Raw genomic sequence first — 19,527 nt, 5'->3', positions numbered from 1 at the left:
AAATGATCCACGATCCATGATAACAAAACCTCTTAAGGTGAAATTAAGTGACAGTCATTTTTCTTTTTCTTTCTCTCTTCAACAGAAAATATGATGCTGGCATGCTAATTGCGTGAGACAACTCGGCCCGCAGACAGCCACAAAGCACAAAAACAAAACAAAACTCAGAGAAGAAACGAGAATGGTGTTTTCCTGGCGTCTACAAGAAGCGCTTTATTTTTCCTCTAGATTGCTTTTCTAAAAAAACAAAACAAGACAAAAAACAAAACTGAAACAAACATTTAAAGGAACAAGACAAAAAACTTCAGGTGATACTATTCAAGCATGTTCTTTTATTAAGCGTAGGATGAGAGGAACAAGAGGACACGGAAGCAGGATGCTGAACACTGAGGGGCTGTGAACCTCTGCGATGGCGTTGTTTCCCAAAACTGTGAGTGAAGAATGGAGGGAACATCTTTTTATCCCCCATCCCCAAAATATCCTGTAATGGCGCAAGACTTCCTTTCCTGCCTGTCAAGGTATCTAGGGAATGATTTACAAAATGTGTTTGTTATAATCGCTAAAGAATCTTTTGTATAGCTTTGGCCGGGGAGTTGGTGGACCAGTAGTTGGTGGACCAGTACTTGGCAACCCAGTAATTGTGTCTATCCCACCCACTTCTAAGTGTCACCTCCGTCTCGGCTGGAACAAGGGTCAGAGGGTCCTCTCTCCAGTAGTTGACAAGGCCACTCCGACTTGATCAGGCTGAAGTTATCTCCTGGATCAGTGCAGCGAAGGATAAACACTGGCCTTTTTCTTCCCTAAATAAGAAAAAGGCAGCTCCTGGCTACAGTGTGGCCGTGGAGGCTGTGCCTGGGGCGGGGGCGTGGGGCACCAGGCTGTCCTACAGCGTGAGAATTGCTCGTGCTTCTACCGTGAGACCAAGAACCTACCGAGCAGCTAAGCTTCACTTTCAAACAGGCCATCACCAGGGGAGCAGAGGGACCCAGGCCTGCCCCAGCCCCAGAAAAGACGTATTATCCCTTTACCCCCAGAACTCCCTGCTTCCCAGTGGTCCCTAACATTTCTCGCTCTGTTGTGACGACTCTTGTATCCTTGACTCTAGCGGATCTGGGTCGGAGGGACGTGGAAGCCCTGGCATGATAAAGTCGGAAGGGGGCCAGCGCTGGCGGTCACGCCCGAGCGCTCGCGCGTGGTGGGCGTGTGCGCTGATCCTTGCCGAGCGCCCACTTAGCCGGACGGGCTGCCAAGTCCTTCCTGGATCAGCCTCTCGCTGAGCGCCCACAGGGCCCGGGCCGTGTCTTCGCTCTGGGCTTCCGTCGAGGGCATGCAGCGGCAGCAGCTGTTGAAGTACATCCCTCCCAGACCCTCCAGTTCTGGAGCGGCAGCACAGTAGACGGTGGTGGCGGCTCCTTGTTGCTGGAAAGCAAAGAACAAAGACCACGGAACGTTATTTTTTTAAGAAAAGAGGTGATGGAATGATTTTCTTCTAACTGGGAATGAGCAAGAGTCTCTCCCCGCCTGGTTCAGATGCATCTGGATCTCAGCACGGCCGAGGGTACCGAACTCAAAGCACGTGACTGTAAAAGGTACGATGGGACCATCCAGGGAAAACGAGTTCATAAACTCCGCTCGTAAAGCTAATGTGACTTTCTACACCTCATATAGGAAAAGGCTTTGAACACAGACTACACGTCTATCAGTTAATCACATCAGATGTCTCTTCTGAGCAACGAGAAGATGGGAGCCTTTTGAACACGCAAGAACAAATTCATCCAACTCCCTCACTTCTCAACGCATAATGTCATTTGACACTGAGAAGGTTCTAGAAACTTCTCTCTGAACTAAAGCAACCACTCTAATCATGGCCCATCAGGTAGAAAACCAAGCGGGACTGGTGCCAGATTTTTCCTTATTCGTTGCCCATGGGGCTGCTAGAGGAAGGGTTTGTGATGCTGTGTTAAGATGTTTGAGACACACGTATACACACGTTCCCCACCATCACACATGCCTCAGGCAGACACAAGACACGTTTGTGAATTTATCCTTATCCTGGAAACCTTTTCAGAAGTATTGTATTCAGCCCATACTTGCAGTGGGACAGTGGCTTGGGGGGCCATGTCCTCCCAGCCCCCTTCAAAATGCAAGTTGCAATGAGTGCAATTGATCACTTTCGATTGACCTTTTGAGTAGCAGTTGGTGCTGTGGCCAGGGACGTGTGTGCCAATGGGGCACCGTAGCATCCGGGCTGACAGAATACTGTCAGGGATGCTGGAAAGAGGGCAAGAAATCACTTTGCTTTGCGAAAGCCATAATTAAAAATAATAGGCTGGTGTTCATAGGGGGACACCGTCGGCACGGCTCTCATTTGAAACCAATAACAGTTTATCTGGCGTCTTATGATTATTTATGTGCATCACAGCCCTTGCTGCATCAACTAATTACCAGTTGACAGAGAAGGGGGCTGGGAGGCAGAGGAGAATGGAGAAAGATAACTGGGGATAAGGTCAACGTTAGGAAAACATTAAGGACGTCTAATTGCGAGGGAAATGAGTTTCCATCCCCACCCAAAAGCTTACTCTTTTTCTCCCCCTACAGGGTTTAAACTGGTGCCCAAGCAGAGAGCTTACTGGAGAGCATCCCCCCCATAGGGTTTGGTTTGCATTCACAGTGGTTGTTTCGTACAACCCTCGGGAGCCAAGGTCATTCTGAGAATCAAGGTCTCAAGGTATTATGATTGTAGGGAAGTTCTATAGAGTAGACTTGGGGTTTTTGTTGCAGGGGGGCGGGGGGGGGCGTTTATTGCATTTGTCTGAAAACCATATGGTCAAATACATTGAAGTGACAGGCTTGTGCAGAGGAGGGTGGCGTGGCATGGGAGTGGGATACCTGAGTTCTGATAATAACGGGCTGCTTGACTGTATTGGACAAGGCCCTTTGGTCCAAAAATTGTACCCCTGACGTGACTTCTCTTTAACGAAATAGTAATCGGTGTGTGATTTCCCCAGCCCTGTCACCCATGCCCACTCCCCAAACAGCCAATTGTTTATTTTCTTGGGTTCACCTGTTTCTTTTCAAATCAATTTGTTGGCTCAGGTCTAATGGACATGAGCCCATGTCATCCAAATTTCCTTTCACTGAATTATTATTCCTAATAACCCTTAGCTTAGCACATTTATCTAACGAAGTTCCAGTGGCTTATCTGACGCCCCTGCATCCCATGTGGGGAAAAAAGGCAAGCAAAGCACCTCTGAAGACAAATGGAAGACTAGAGATGCTCATCTCGCCAACCCAAGCAAATAACATCTTGGCCTCAATTCTTAGCAGATGTCAGGTGGAGATGGTGTTTTTGAATAATTTTCTGGATATCTGTTTTCGATTTCCATTTTACTTTGCAACTGCCCAAACCACCAAAGAGTGGTCAGGGCCCTTGGCATCAGCTCTCAAGTGGTGGGAGAAGCCAGTCAGCGCATCCCTAAATCCAGGCTCCCTCAACCCCACCCCAGAGCGGTTATAGTATCAGCATTCATACATCACAACAAACTGGCCCCTCACAGCTCCACCAATCCTGAGAAAAGATCAAAGTTGGCCACTTGGGAAAGCAACAAACGGAATTCTTCCAAACCCAGTGTAATCTTTTGCCACTCTGACATTCTAAAATGATACCGTGCTGCACTCTCTTGCATTGTTGGAATGGTATTTTTGCAGAGAAATTCTGCGCTTACGTTGATTCAGAATTGAGTTGATGAGGGAGCTGGGGGGCATGCATTTTCCCTCCACGGAATGTGAAAGCAATCGCAATCGACCTCATTTCATGTAAACCGCCACTTGGCTACCACGCTGACAACCGTAAAGTTGAGTAAAGCCCAATCTTTTATCAAGAGCTGGCTTTGATTCCTTTGCCACCAGGCTCAGGGTGATGCACAATTTAAATCATCACCAGCGGTGCTGACTCTGTAGAACACATACAGCAGGGCACCTGAAAGCAAAGACCACCTTTTCCGCTCCGAACATCAACTGTGCACATATGGCAAAGAGAGACTGGACGGTGAAGTAGTGACAGCATCTTTTCGTCCCAAGCCCACGACCCTTTCGGCTTCTCAGGGACTGCTCTTTTCAGCTGCACCCATGGCGGCCTCTGAGTGACATCTTTATATGATCAGATGGGATGACGACGGTTTAATAACAAGGTCTAATTTGGGGTCATCAGCTTTCGGCCTATCACCAGGGTGAGATGGAGCCGCGTGAGGAAATCTCATTAGTAAAGAAGCTGGTTCTGCTGATACAAGAGAAAACATTTTTAAACTGACAAAAGAAAAATTTTTAAAGAGCACTTCATCGCCATCAGATGACTTTCATGCCACTCTGGTGGAGGGGCATCAGTCCGTAATCCAGAAAAAAATGAAAGAGCCCTATCGAGGAAATGATGTTACCAACTCTGATACAAAATATCTGCCTTGCTGGTTGGCACCGCTGCTTACTGATCCGTCGTGGTACGATAACAGCCATATCTTGACATATATAAACACTAGCAGGAGCTGTGGGTTCCCCTCAGTGATTTTTTTAAGAACAAATTCACGGGAAGCCTGGAGGTTGCATGCCGTTGCTGATCATGGGACCCGGGGTGGCGACTCTGTCCTGTAGCAGCGGCAGTGAGTGAGGGCGTGAGTTCTGGGAAGCCCAGTAGAATCTTGAATCACACCTGAATGCCATTTCTGATTTAGTCAAACATTTGCGAGCTGCCAAAGGAGAACTACGCCATCAATCTTTATAGCGTCTGTACAATTACCCAGGATTCGTGTTTGGGATTAAGTTAAGAGCATCTGGGTAATAAGGGGGTTCATCATTCTCTTTCAGAAATCATTTGTCGGACGAGCGGCACAGTCTTCAACTACAGAAAGGTGGGAGTTAGAGAGCAGTTACTGTTCACTTATCGTTGGGGCCCTGAGGTCTAAATCATCCATCCTTCCAAAGCCCTTGGTTGGGATGAAACAGTGACGTAGCCACGTTTCAACAACATTTACTTGATAACCACTGGCCCTCAATGTGCAGCTGTCCGCACAGACTCCAAATGAATATTCACTCTTTGCAAGAGAAAGGTGCAGGGGTTTCTGATCAACTATCTAGGCTTAAGGAAAAATCCACCCACATGTTAATATTTGTAATGCATTGGTAGGTACGCTAATATAACTTACGTTTTAATAAGGACACATGTTACACAATTATGTTTAGTTTTCAGGTTTCTCTACTTTTAAAATGCATGCTTCGTTAAAAAAGAAAGGATAAATTTCTGTCTTAAAATACATTTGACTCTGAGACACCTAAAAAAGTAGCCACACTACCATGGGATATCTGTATAGTCAATGATTTTGAGAGTAGCAGATGTTCTAAGATTGCTTTCCTACAGACACGTCGGTATCAGGACACCGCACAGCAAATGTTGAGTGAATCAATCTATGCAGAAAGTGGAGCTGAGAAAGGGAAGGCAGCACAGAACTTACACTGGACTTGGAGCCCCAAGGGCAGGGAAGGAGAACTTCCCTTCTGGAAGCGGGCAGTGACGACTGTGCTGAATTCCCGGGACAAAGAAGTTTGCAGGTGTCACAGGAAGAGAAGACAGGTGCCTCTTCGAACCCTCAAAGCTTTCCCTGTTACTCATCTGGGGTCTGTGAGGCAAAGCAAATGCAGAACTGATGCAACGCCCCGGTGAGTAGAGCAGAATCATTTATCCCAGAGCCTTGGTGGAGATGGGGCAGTGAATGCAGGTGCCTGCCATAGGTGGGACAGATGGCCGCCCTCTCAGTCTCTTCATGTCTCCCAATAACCCTCCCCAAAGAGAGTTTTCAGCTACCCTACTGGAAACGTGCGACGCGGTGTCTCAGGGTTCATCTCCTGAGACTGGGGCGCTTGGAGCACAGCTGTTCCTCAGCAATAGGACGGTTTAAATCTGATTTGAGAGAAAAACACAAAGGTTATGTGTTCCCTCCTCACCATCTGAGAACAATCTTGTTTTTTTTTTTGCGGTACGAGGGCCTCTCACCGTTGTGGCCTCTCCCGTCGCAGAGCACAGGCTCCGGACACGCAGGCTCAGCAGCCATGGCTCACGGGCCCAGCCGCTCTGCGGCATGTGGGATCCCCCCGGACCGGGGCACGAACCCGCGTCCCCTGCATCGGCAGGCGGACTCTCAACCACTGCACCACCAGGGAAGCCCTGAGAACAATCTTTGAAGCCGACAGGTGAGCCACATATTCTGTTAGTTGATAGAGCAACGCAGCTTATGCAGGCGTGAGGCTCAAGGGCCTCCCTGCTCGTGTGACCACAACCGACCCCTGGCCCTCCCGCCTGGGTGTGGAATGAGTGCAAATCAGTAACGTACCAACTTCCGCCAAAATGATGTGAGACAGGAGACGACAGAGAACGTGCCTCGAAAGGACCCTTTTCCTCCACACTGTCGAGCTTTTCTAGTGAGTCGTTGCACATGGGGGCTGTTAAAGTGGTAACGATGGCCAGCATCTGCTGCGAGCTAGCCATTCCTCTGGCATTGTGCGGAAAGCTTCGTAAGCACCGTATTCTAACCCGCACACAGCTCTACCAGCCAGGGACGGTCATCATCCCCATCTACAGGGAAGCCTACTTAGCACTAGAGCTCAACAGCAACTCATCCAAAGCCACACAGATCATCCCACAGATGGACCCTCCGGAATCCATGCCCGATGCAGTACCAAACCTCCTTCCCAAGCTCCCGACACAAATTTGCAGGCTGCCCGTTCCCTGTGTCTCCCGTCTGGCTGAAGCTACCTTAGGAGGAGTCCTCTTTCCCTTCTCAGCCAGGCCACGTCTGGCCGAAAATTAAATGGATGGGCTGTACGTTTAATTTTTAAAGAACGGGCTGTCATGTGCTCACCTGAGAAATGTTGGGAGGAGATTTTCCCATTGTTGATTTAGGCAGTGAACTAAATGGAAATTATATCCATTTGGATTAACAAAAATGAAGACCCAGCGCCACCTCAAAAGATCCAATGGCAAGTCTTAACAAAACCATCACCTGATTCAAAATGCCACCTCCAGGTGCCAGATGTGACCAGCTGTGAACCTACTACTCTTGGACGATTGACTTGTTTTCAAAGCGTGAACGGAACCGCATCAAAACCAGTGAAACCCCGAGCGATCTCCATCTTTATAACCTCACACACGTGTACAAGGAATATGGTCTTTTGGAGGATAGTATCTGACACGTCACAGCAGGATTGCACAGGAAAATGACCCACCTCCCTCTCCTGCCCTCCCCCAGTTAATTCCTGCAAATTCCTAAGAAGTGATTCCTACCAAGGCGCTGAACAATATAGGCTTAGGTACCTGCAAATACTTCTTGTAGATATCGTAATATAACTTTCTTCATAGCCCTCGGGAGTTTTGCTAACTCACGGGCTGTTCTTAGCATTTATTACAGAAGGGAAATCCACTCAATTTCCCAAGTAGAAAAAGTGAAGAGGGTCAGGAAAGCAGGTATTTGTTGCTAACTGAGGAGGCTGGAAAAGTCTTCGAGAGTGTTCATTTACATCACATGCAGATCTTATAGCCTGACGTAGAGAATGTGTACCTGCCACCGTGGGTTAGGACATTTACCTCCTGCCTCAGGGAAAGAGTTTCTTTGCTAAGGAGGATCCCAAACGTGGAAAGCCTCAGAGGTTCCTTTTCAGCTGACTGACTGTGTCTCCCATGGCAGGTAAAGGAGTACCATTCCCTGGGTGACCCTGGGACACAGGGTTCAATGGCAGTTGCTCTGAAGGAGAGCTAAGCCATGGGCTATGCCAGCGCATCACCATCAGCAGTGCAGTGGGTCCTGGCACAGGGCACAGCCCCACAAAGTAGACGGCAGTTTGAGTGCCAGGTGTTCGAGGGGCACGCGTGGGACAGCTTTCACATAGCAGATGTGCACACGTCTTCGTTGGGAATCATGATGACATGGAGGCTTTCTTATTTGCAATTGAGGCGCCCCAAATATCATGCCCCCAAATCCACATCAGGCTACAAAGACCACGCTAGTCTCCCTGACAAAAGCCACGAATCTCTAGCAAGACCATTAAGCAGTTTTAAGAGACTGACTTGAAGACCAGGGCAGAATGAGTTGGAAGGTCAGGAGGACGGTGGCTGTGATGCTCTGAGAACTCTTTGCAGGAACAAGCCCAGGGACCGGGAGGTTCAGGATGGAAAGCTGGAAAGGACTTTTAAAGGCAGAAGAGCAGATTTGTCTTTGCTGGCCTTAGGTTTGGGGGAGGGGTGGGCAGACACCCCCTACCGTCCAAAGAGGTCCAGAGCCGTGTTTGTTCTGGACAGCAAGGCTCCAGAGGATTTTTGCTTACGCTCATCGGCAGCATTTCAGGGCAGCGTGGCCCTGGGAGGTTTTCAGGACTGTGTTTTCAATTGGCTGACCTGTTCTGAGCTTTCCCTTGACATGAATGCGGCCCTTTTCATACCCCCTTTGTGATCCAGAATTCTTGCCATAAACATGGCAGGGGTTCCGTGACAGACTGATGGCTGGTCTCAAAAGAGTGAAGGTGGAACATTTAGCATGATTCCATCGTCCTGAGACCTGCTGTTATTTCTAGACGTGCTCTGGTGGAGTGGGGGGGGGGGTCCTCCAAAGGAGGGAAGGAAAAAGGAATGGCTAAGTACAGTCCAGGTGGGTGACATTATTCATGCCTGTTCTACCTTTTGTGCCAAAGATGTTCTAGAACTGATTGGGCTGGAGAGACGGTCTCATTAAAAATAAGAGAGGACGTTGTTACACCTGTAACAACATCTCTGTTAGATCCACGAAAGCATTCCCTGGGCATTCTGTGCTGATGCTGCCTGGGGTCCCACATTGCTTTTCAAGTAGGGAGTTGCCTTGCTGGGCTGGAAAACGGCACTGGGGTATCCACTCTTCCACGGGTTAGTTTGCAATGGCTCAGCAGAAGGGTCTTAGAGATGTGCCACGAACATAAGCATCATCCTTCCACCTGCGACAAAGCCCATTCCTGAAATATTCCAACCCGGCCACCTGGACACTCGTGCCGAAGGACTACTGAGTGTCCCTAAGAGCTCAAAGAAGGCGTTTAGCTTGTGTTAACGTTTCACTTCTTTAACCTTGGTTCTAGCTAGCTCTGTATACTGTACATAAATGTATGCCTCTGTATTTGCCATGTATACTGAAATAAACCTTTAAAGTTATCGCCAGGCAGAATGAATGGGTTCAGTTCTAATATAATGGCGCAAAGCATATCGTCACAGTACAAGTGAAACAGACAGCTTCCCCCCTTCCCTTCTTCTGCACAGAATCGCACCACCGAGTTGGCCTGCCACGCTGGCTCTTTTAGAAAACCATAGAGCCGACCGTTTTTGTGAGCAGGCGAACCCCAAACAAACAAACAAGCTGTTTGTTGCCACCGTTAAGGCTGACGGTTCCTTTACACCTAGGACACAGAGAGAGTCTACGACCTAGTACCGAAAAGGCATTGGTGATGGGGGGGATAAAACCCACAGGGTCTTCTCTGATGAGGCCACGTGGCCTCGTTGTAAGATATTCACGAACTCTTACTCTTCCAGCAGTGAATTAAGAGAACGGAGTCTGCAACAATCAGACCTCACAGGCAGGCCGCCCTCCACATCCAGCCACACTGTTTCAAGTCAAGCACGTCTGGGTTAGGTTTGTGCCTTTTCATAGAGGGCTCTCTGCGACGGATCATTTCTCAGGCTCAAAGACGCTGGCCTCGTTGATATTTCATTTAGAACGTACTGCGGAGAGCGTCTCATTTAATATTACTTCCCTAATTAATGGGGAGACCTTAGGCACTACCTTTGCACAGACAGATCTCGTCACAGTGGTCGACGGGTAGAGGAGAAACAGTAGGTATTTCATTCACCAGCAGCGTGTCGCTAGTTAGTGGGAAATGATCACGTATGCTGTTGCTTTAATTGCCAGGGTAAATAATTCTGCCTCGGTGTAAGGGAACATTTTAAAGCACTTGGTGCAAATAGACTAGAAACAAAACACACACACACACACACACACAATTACCTTGATTATGCAACACCTTAGCATAGAAAGTTACAAAGGTATGTCTTTCTTTTTTTAAAATTGCATTCTATCGTGCAAATGTTCTCTAATATGCATGTGCTGAGTACTCATCATCTACTGTATTTTAGGAAATACAATTAGGCCGCCTTTCTCTTCTCCCGTGTAGACTGTAAATACCTGTAGATCTTTCTCTTGCTTCCTTATGTAAATATATGTAAATACTAACACGCTCTGCATGCTAATATTCTAGGCAATTTCAGGTACTTTTATAATCTGAAGGCATGTACTTGAAGTGGTTTGTTAAAAGGAGAAAAAAAACCCCACCTCTCTCAAACTCTTGAAAGCTGAATAGAAATTAAAGATTTCTTCCTAGACTGTTGTGGTTTCTTTTGTTTGCCTTCTCCTCTCTCAACAGGGTCCCCCCACTTAGGCTCCCTCACCTACTGCCAGGAAAGAGGCACCTGGGCATCCACCGGACCCAGGAACAGTGGCTCAACTATGTGGTTTGGGTTTTTACGCACTTTCCTTTGGTTTCTCTAAACGACTTCTAGAATCTTCAGGTAGGCGTCTTTGGGTTTTTCTATCGAAAGAATCGGGAGTAAAAATACTAATTCATATCTATTGTTCCCCTACTACGTACCAAGTACAGGGCTCGAGGCTTGACGTCCCCACAGCCCTAAGAAAGGACCCTGTCATTCCCATTGCAAAGATGCAGAAACTGAGTCACAGCAAGATGAGCACGTGCCTAAAGTGACAAAACCATTAAATGCCTCTCAAAGGCCAATTCCTTCCTGTATACCAAGGGTAAACTTTTTCTGCCAAGGGTGACAGAGGAAATATTTTAGGCTCTGTAGGCCCTATGGTCTCTGTCACAACTACTCAGACCTGCCACTGTTGTTCTGAAAACAGCCATAGACAACACATACCCCAGTGAACATGGCTGTGTTCCAATAAAACGATTTACAAACAAACACCTCTTCCCTACACCCAAAGCTCAGTCACTCTTCAACAGACCATTGCCCTTTCCCTTTCGAATACGTTTATGTGTTTGACGGGGAACTCATTTGATCACCTGAAAAGTCTCCATCTCTCTCTTCCTTGTATGCAGCAACACTATTTGCAGAAGCCGTGAAGTATTAGGGGAGCAAAAATGAAGACCCCGAGCTTATAAATCAAACTCTTCCTCAGACAGATCTCACTGCCAGGTTTCAATTTAGTTATCTTTCGTTTTCATAAATGGGGATGGAGGGAAAAAGTATGAAAGACTAAGGTAAAAAGAAAGAAATCAAGCGACACTCACTCTTCAATGAGGGGAAGGGGACCATTACCTCAGGTATCTATGGAAACCAAGCTGCACGTAAACTCTTTAATGGTTGGAAAACAGCGTTGGCTTTTGAAGGTGTTTTTCCCAAGTATGATGCTTCGGTGTAAATGCGTTAATTGACAGTTTCCTTCGGGACTTTTTTATTGAAGTTTCCAAACTAAATTTCATGGCACAAGGAACTCTCTGGGGCCCTTGAAGAATGCTGCAAAGTTAGGGCTTTAGAAGACTGAGCCAGCTCTGGCATCCCGTACAAATCCAAGCCGATTCCCCTGTAGAGCGAGTGAAACAGCAGCCCTCACTGCCTGTAGTTTTCCCTTTTTAAAAGGGCCCCTGCAGTCACCTGGGGATGGGAGAGAACCTCTCTAGCCTCATCTGAACAAGAACCAGTATCATCCCTTGAGTCGTGAAGAGAAATGAGGATAAGCAGTGGGGAGACGGAAGCTCTGGGTATTTTTGCAGATCGGGTGGCAGTGTGGGATGGTGGTAGAAGCCCAGGAACCGAAGTCTGAGATACATGAATTCGAGTCCCGGCTTTGCCACCTGGCAGCTCTGTGACAAGGCACTGAGCCTCGGTCTCCCCATCTACGAAATGGACATCGTAACAGCCCCTTCACCGGGTTCTTGGGAAGATGGTTGTAACAGCTGCAGATTTCCTGAGTACACCATAGATAGTACTTCCATCCTGGCTACAGGTCCATTTGTTAACAATTTGAAGGAGGAAGCATACAGATCAAAATAGCTCATCTGTCCTTCATCTGAGGGACTTAAAAGCAGGGGGGTGGACATTCCTACCTTCTGAGCAAGAAATTCAAGAGGCGGTCACTTTTCTCAACAATCTTTACCCAGAATCTCTGGGTACCAGCCCAGGCATGGATTCCACTGGTCTTCTGCTCCCCCGACCACAGCAGCCAGAACGAAGTTCACATCCATGAAACCGGGGCACTGACATCTCCACGACAGCCACAGTCATGTATTAAGCACCGTAAAATTCCAGACCCTGCCCCCTTCCCTGGCCCTTTATACATATCTACTCTAAATCTCCCAATATCCCTGGGCAATGATTCCTAGAAAAGGGGATGGACAGAATGATAAGGGAGCAGGTGCAGTTGTTTTTTTAAAGTGCAGTCTTCCTTAAAAAACTAAAAACAGAGCTACCATATAATCCAGCAGTCCCACTCCTGGGCATATATCTGGAGAAAACGATAATTCAAAAAGATATAAGCACCCCAATGTTCACAGGAGCACTATTCACAATAGCCAAGACATGGAAGCAACCTAAATGTCCATTGACAGAGAATGGATAAAGAAGATGTGGTACATATATACGATGAAACACTACTCAGCCATGAAAAAGAATGAAATAATGCCATTTGCAGCAACATGGATGCAACTAGAGATGATCATACTAAGTGAAGGAAGACAGAGAAAGCCAAATACCACGTGCTATCATTTATATGTGGCATCTAAAAAAAATGATACAAACTCATCCACAAAACAAACAGACTCACAGAGTTCGGAAACAAACTTACGGTCACCAAAGGGGAAATGTGAGGGGAAGGGGTAAATTAGGAGTTTGGGATTAACAGGTACATATCACTATATATAAAATAGATAATCAACAAGGACCTACTGTATGGCACAGGGAACTCTACTCAATATTCTGTAATAACCTATATGGGAAAAGATTCTGAAAAAATGTTTATATGTCTATGTATAACTGAATCAGTTAGCTGTACACCTGAAACTAGCACAACATTGGGAATCAACTATTCTCCAATATAAAATAAAAATTCGATTTTAAAAAAGTGCAGTAAAAATGTAGAATCTAGGTGTTGGGTAGATGGGTGGTTGCCACATTATTCTTTCAAATTTGCGATTTGAAAACTTTTGTAATAAAATGTTAGAAAAATACATGGATCCATCCCTGTGGGGTATTAGCCCCATTTTACAGAGGAGCAGACTGAGGCGCAGAAGTGGTCTGGACTGGCCTAATGTCCTCCACCTGGTAAGTGGTGACATCCTCTTTGAAATCCATGCCCAGCTGGCTCCAGCGCTGCTTCTATGATGGGCCCCTATGCATCTCTGTTGTACCTTGTAGGGTCAATTAACCCTGTCTGTCTTATACCACTGGTTGGATTTTTGCCTCAAAGCATGAGAACTGGTTTTCTCACACTCTTCCCACCAGGCAGGCAGATCTTGGGGCCTTCAACTCAGAGCCCAGAAGTCAATTAGCTCAACAGCAAAAGCGACCCGTGTGTGAATGGATGTAAATTTGTATCCATTCACCTGGTGGCTATTTAATTTGGCTTTTGATTCTAATGCAGCTCCTGAAGACGTAGGGTTATTCTCACTCACTGAAAACGTGCCACCAGGTTCAGAAATACTGATGCCCCCCCGCCCCCAGCACGTTGACAGTGCCTGTGATTTGGACGCAAAACTCAGAGAGAGGGGGACGGGCAGGCTGCGTGGGAGACATGCGCAGTGAGAATCAACCAGCTGCCTGTGCTTGGATGCGGTCACAGGCAAGAGGCAAGGGCTGCTGGCGTCTGGGCTGCAGGAGATGGTTGGATGGGAAACTCTCTGGCCTGACCTGTCTTCCAGCTCAGACTCCCCGCTTCTAGCCGTGGCAAGTTCCACATTCTGAATTGTAGCAGTTAAAAGACAACTTCAGCCCAATCCCGACGATTTCGCAAGGGAGCCCAGGCGGCCCATTCAGCAACCCCAGGCTGTTTCCTAAATCCAGGTGTAAACTTTCCTATTGGTCAGAAATTCTCCTCCTAGCCGACCCACCTCTCCCGCTCTCCCTTCAACCCCCGGGAGAGACGAAACCTGCACATCATCCTCCTTTCGGCCATCCCTCTAGAAACTCGCCAGTCACCTGCCCCAGCGCCTCCCCTTTAGCCATTGCCCAACCTAGGTACAGTCACATCAGTCATCTTCCAGCCCCTTAATCATCTCCCTGCCAAACCCCTCCTGAGTTCTTCATGTCTTGGCCAGGTGAGTATGAGACCTGACAGCCGCCTTAGGGAGGGTTAGTCCGGCCCCGACCGACGACAGCAACAAAGCGGTACTGATCATGGTAACGGCTGCTGCCCACCGAGAGCCTGCTCCGTGCCAAGGGCCCATTATTACTCCTGACGCTCACGACCACCTCACCAGGCGGCTGTTACTGTCGAGGCTATAAGGGAGGTGAGGTCACTCACAGCCGCGTGCCTGGGAAATGATGGAGCCAAGATCCAAACTGAGTCTGTCTTGGTTCAAAGCCCCTGTTCTCGTTCATGGCTAATGCCCGCTTTGACCCCATACCCCGTTCACGGCACGGCATCCTGGGATTATGTGTAAACATGCAAACGTAGCCCCATCAGGCTAGGTACATATTCCCTCCCTGGCCACGTCCCTGTCCAGAGCCTCGGGGACCTTCTTCCTCGTCTCCGAGCTCCATGTCTCGGTCCTCCGACCCCTGGCTGCTGGTCCAGCGTCCTCAAGTCTGGGGGCACCATTTCTGCCTGCATGTGGTTTGGGACAATACCTGGGCCCGACGCCCCTCCCCTGCCCTGTTCCTCTTCTGCAAATTGCTTCTCACGCAAAGGGGAGTTCTTGGAAGCCGGCAGGGCTCGGGGTTTATGGTTGGGCGTTTGCGGGCTGTCTGGCTGCATCCCACCAGGGCGGGCTCACCACCAGCCAACTGCAGTTAAACTCTCCTGCCCTCGCAGTTCAGAGAAATGCTGACCTCAGGACGACGGGGAACACCGAGGGACACCTTAGTCTGCTTCCCCCCGCCCCCCGCCCCGGCTGCCACACCTGATGGGATTCCTCCTCTCACAATTGCCTGGCTTGTAAAAAGGAAGATGCATAAATAAGTTAGTAGCTACTAAGCCAGGTGTCAGCGGGGATACAGCCAGTCGTGTAGCTGGCCGTCAAACTGTCGAGGTGAATGAAAAGCCTGTCCTCTACCATCTGTGCCCTGTGGATTCCTAATCGAATGACTTTACCAGGCAGTCCCCTGATGTATGAATCCCATACGGGGCACGGATACCTTCTATCGCCCTTTCTAGGCGCTGAGCCCTACAGTTTTTGCTGAATTCTTGCCAGAGCCCTGTGGAGGCATCATTATCCCCATTTTCCTTATAGGGAAACTGAGGCTCGAGCAAGTGAAATGACTTAGGAACAGATCATTCCTGTTCATTAAATTCTGATTGTGAGGGGCATCCCTCAAGCTAAGGGATGCATGTGCCTCGAATGCTCCCAGGGAGCGTCCACACTTTGCATCCACACTCCCCAATTACAGGGAGGGTCCTGAAGCCCACGGAGGCAAAGGTCAAGGGGCAAAGTGGCAGAGTCAGAGGCTGAGCCCCATCACTTGGACTCCAGGCCCTACTCTGAGCACTGGCACCGGGATACATGGGGATATGTTGACAACCCAAGGGCCACGGGAGTATCCTTGCACATCTGTAGGTCAAGATTTTGCACAATCATCATAGTAGATCTTTCCACAACAAGACGTAGCTCATACGTGAATGTAGTGCCAGGATCCAAACCCAGATCGGCCTGACTCCGGACCTAACGATTTCCCTGGCGCACTGGGAACTGTGCTCCCTGTGAGTTCAGCATCCTTGAAAACAGCACCCTTGTTGCCTTAGATCCTTTGTACAACAAGTGGAATCCATATGTGATGACAAAGAGACCCATCTACCCTCAAGCTGTCTCTCATTTAGGGACACAGGATCTGGGACCCTCCAGGGCTGTGGGTGGGAATAAGAGGACACAGGAAGAGGGAATGGAGACCAGGTAGGTAGGGTACCACGGAGAAGAGAATCCCACTCCTGGGCACATATCCGGACAAAACCCTAATCCAAAAAGATACACGCACCCCTACGTTCAAAGCAGCACTAGTTACAATAGCCAAGACATGGGAAGCAACCTAAATGTCCATTGACAGAGAAATGGATAAAGAAGATGTGGTACGTTTACACAATGGAATACTACTCAGCCATAAAAAAGAATGAAATTATGCCACTTGCAGCAACACGGATGCAACTAGAGATTATCATACTAAGTGAAGTCAGAAAGAAAGACAAATACCACATGATATCACTTATATGTGGAATCTGAAATACGACACAGGGACTGCCCTGGTGGCGCAGTGGTTAAGAATCCACCTGCCAATGCAGGGGACACTGGTTCGAGCCCTGGTCCAGGAAGATGCCACATACCGCGGAGCAACTAAGCCCGTGCGCCACAACTACTAAGGCTGCGCTCTAGAGCCCACGAGCCACAACTACTGAGCCCGTGTGCCACAACTACTGAAGCCCACACGCCTAGAGCCCGTGCTCCACAACAAGAGAAGCCACCACAGTGAGAAGCCCGTGCACCACAACAAAGACCCAACACAGCCAAAGATAAATTGATTAATTAAAAGAAATAAAATAGAATATGACACAGATGAACCCATCTACGAAACAGAAACATGGACATAGAGAACGAACTGGTGGTTGCCAAGGGGGAGGGGGTTGGGGAGGGATGGAGTGGGAGGTTGGGGGGAGCAGACGTGAGCTTTCATATACAGAATGGATAAGCAAGGTCCTACTGTACAGCACAGAGAACTATATTCAATATCCTATGATAAACCATAATGGAAAAGAATATAAAAAAAGAATATATATATGTATAACTGAGTCACTTTGCTGTACAGCAGAAATTAACACAACATTGTAAATCAACTATACTTCAATAAAAATAAAAAAAAAGAGGATATGGGAGGAGGGAATGGAGACCGGGTAGGTAGGGTGCCAGGGAGAAGAGGGGACAGGGCCCCTCATGGGACTGGACGTCTCAGGACAGTGAATTGTTATTTTTCAGGTGTTAATGGAAGCTGGGCTTATACAGGCTCAGAACTGACTTCTCTGGTGCAGTATCACAAGCCTGGTGAGCGGAGAAAACCCTCTGGTTATCCGGAACACAGAGTTAGGGCATGTGTTCTTAAGCTGAGGACGGTCCCTTGGTTCGGTCTGGTCACCGACAGGAGAGGGCGCAGAGAAGAGAATGGTGTGCGTTCACATCGCACTCCTCTGACTGTAGCGAAGGTGGCAAACCTCCAGACTGCTTTTGGTTTTGTCACTTCCTCAAATGGACGCACAAACAGGTCCCTAACGATTACACTGCCCGAGAAGAATCTGTCCTAGAACTTAGTGATGTCACTGTCCCCTCGTTCAAAGAGAATATTTTAAACAAAGATAGCTTTACCACCCGCGTTAACCAAACCTTTTCCCTATGGGAGGAATAGCATTTTCAAATAAGAAACGGAAACCAGTGATGTAAGGAAAGGAAAAAGAATGAAATTTTCTTTTCCTTCTCAACTGAGATACCTGACGCAGGTATATCTAGAATATCAGATGAACCCCACCAACTGGTTTTGCTCCAGGAGTCCGTGTACCACCACCTGGATGGTTTCCCAGGAACGTGGCACTCCTCCGATCAGACGTAACTATTATCCCCTCTCAGGGCCGGCTCCTTTGTGAGGTACGAGTTCCTACCTGAGACGAGCTGACCTGCCTTTCTAGCTTTCTCTTCTCCCTGCCCTCTGTCCTGCACCCCACTTACATGAACAGACTCTAAAGGGAGAGAGATGTGGCTGCCAAGTCAGCCTGTGACACTGGAGTGGATCCTCTGGTGTGCTACCCAGAAGCCCATTCTGAGCCGGGAGGCACTCATTTCCCCAGCGGCTGGGCTGCTGTTTGCTGACGGCAGGATCCCTTCTTAGAAAGTGTCTTCAGCTAGAGGGAGCTGCCTTGCCCAAGGATGCATCCAACCCGGGAGGCAGCCACATTAATGACTGCCTGGTCCCTTTGTCCCAGTTCAGGACACCTCTGCAGGGTCACCCTGGCTTTAGTCTCCTCGGCACTGGCGAAGTGTCTGTTGCTCCTACATCACAGCTCAATCCTCCCCCTGCCCCACCCTGCTGGCCACGCTGCTCCCCTCCAGGCGTGGATCCCCGGAGCACAACCTGACGGGCCTCACGCCTATCTCGGCTGTGGAGTTGGCCTCCTGGGGCACCCAAACTACAAGAAACAACAGCTGGGTGACTTGGAGACGTAAACTTAACCACTCTGAGCCCACTTCCTCATCTGTAAACTTGGGCTGCTGGTATACAGATAGCATAATTTCGATAACTAAGTCAGACTGTGTACGTAGCATATCTACACGGAGCTGGCACGTAACGCTCAGCAGATAAAGGCAGGGTGGGTGTAGTGGAAGTAGTGGCAGCTGTCACGAACGCTCTCTGCCTGCGTGATCCCTGCTCATCCTTCAGTGTCGGGGATACGTCATGGTCCAAAAAGCATAGATTGGGGGGGGGCGCCTGTGTAGACGTGGTAGATTCAACTCAGGCATTTTTATCGGCCCTCCCTCCAGAAACTCGATTACCAGTATACTAAAGGGAAAAAAGTGTTTAATTCAGTGATCGAGAAACATCAACAACAACAAAAAAATTGGAAGATGGGAAGCAGATGGAGAAGCGTGAACTCCTGACTCAGCAGAGTGATGCGTACGGAACAGGAAGGCACCGAGCAATGCGCCAGCTCCCAGCACGGAACTCGGGAGCTAAGAAGATGGGGCAGAGGTTGGGAATGGGAGGAAGGGAACTGGGAAGGCTGGAGCCACCGTACGTGATGTCTGAGCAGAGTTCTCATACGGGGCAGGTGACAACTCCCATCTTTACCAAGTTCAGGGTCACCTCCGATGTGAGTTTCTACCAGACACCTCTACTGACCTTAACTCTCTGTCCCGAATCCTATTACGTAGCTGGGTGAGTGCTGTCAGACTCCGACCTCATTGACGTGGGTCCCTGGCCCAACCCAGTGCCTGGCACACAGCAGGTAGCTAACAAAATATTTCTAAAGAGATGAATGGGTATCTGATCGAATATCCTTGGCAGGGCAGAGGAAAAAGAAATCAACAAAACTCAGTTGCTACATACAATGAGTGGTCAAATTATTTCCTTTCCAAATTATTGTTGGTATGGTTTCGATACCGTTGTTCTCTGCAAGTTATGACTCACGGGAAAGCTACATTTATATTTTGCTTACAACTTGCCAGACACCGACCTAAGCTTGCTCTGTTTCAACACACACACACACACACACA

General features: G+C 48.4%; 1 protein-coding gene across 1 annotated transcript in view; it reads right to left on the bottom strand.

Moving 5' to 3' along the window:
- Positions 1 to 302: 302 nt before the first annotated feature.
- Positions 303 to 19,527, bottom strand: part of WWOX (WW domain containing oxidoreductase) — a gene marked incomplete at its 5' end in the record, with an annotated part of 978,520 nt that continues 959,295 nt past the window's right edge. The window contains one exon of the mRNA XM_082677668.1: positions 303 to 1,419. Coding sequence (XP_082533794.1) covers positions 1,231 to 1,419 — 189 coding nt within the window. The 3' untranslated portion in view covers positions 303 to 1,230. The remainder of the gene's footprint in view (positions 1,420 to 19,527) is intronic.

This window comes from Grampus griseus (genome assembly GCF_964374135.1).
Source record: "Grampus griseus genome assembly, chromosome: 19".
In the NCBI taxonomy this organism is placed as follows: Eukaryota; Metazoa; Chordata; class Mammalia; order Artiodactyla; family Delphinidae; genus Grampus; species Grampus griseus.
The sequence above is the reverse complement of the archived record's forward strand: the minus strand, read 5'-3'. Positions and strand labels throughout refer to the sequence as shown.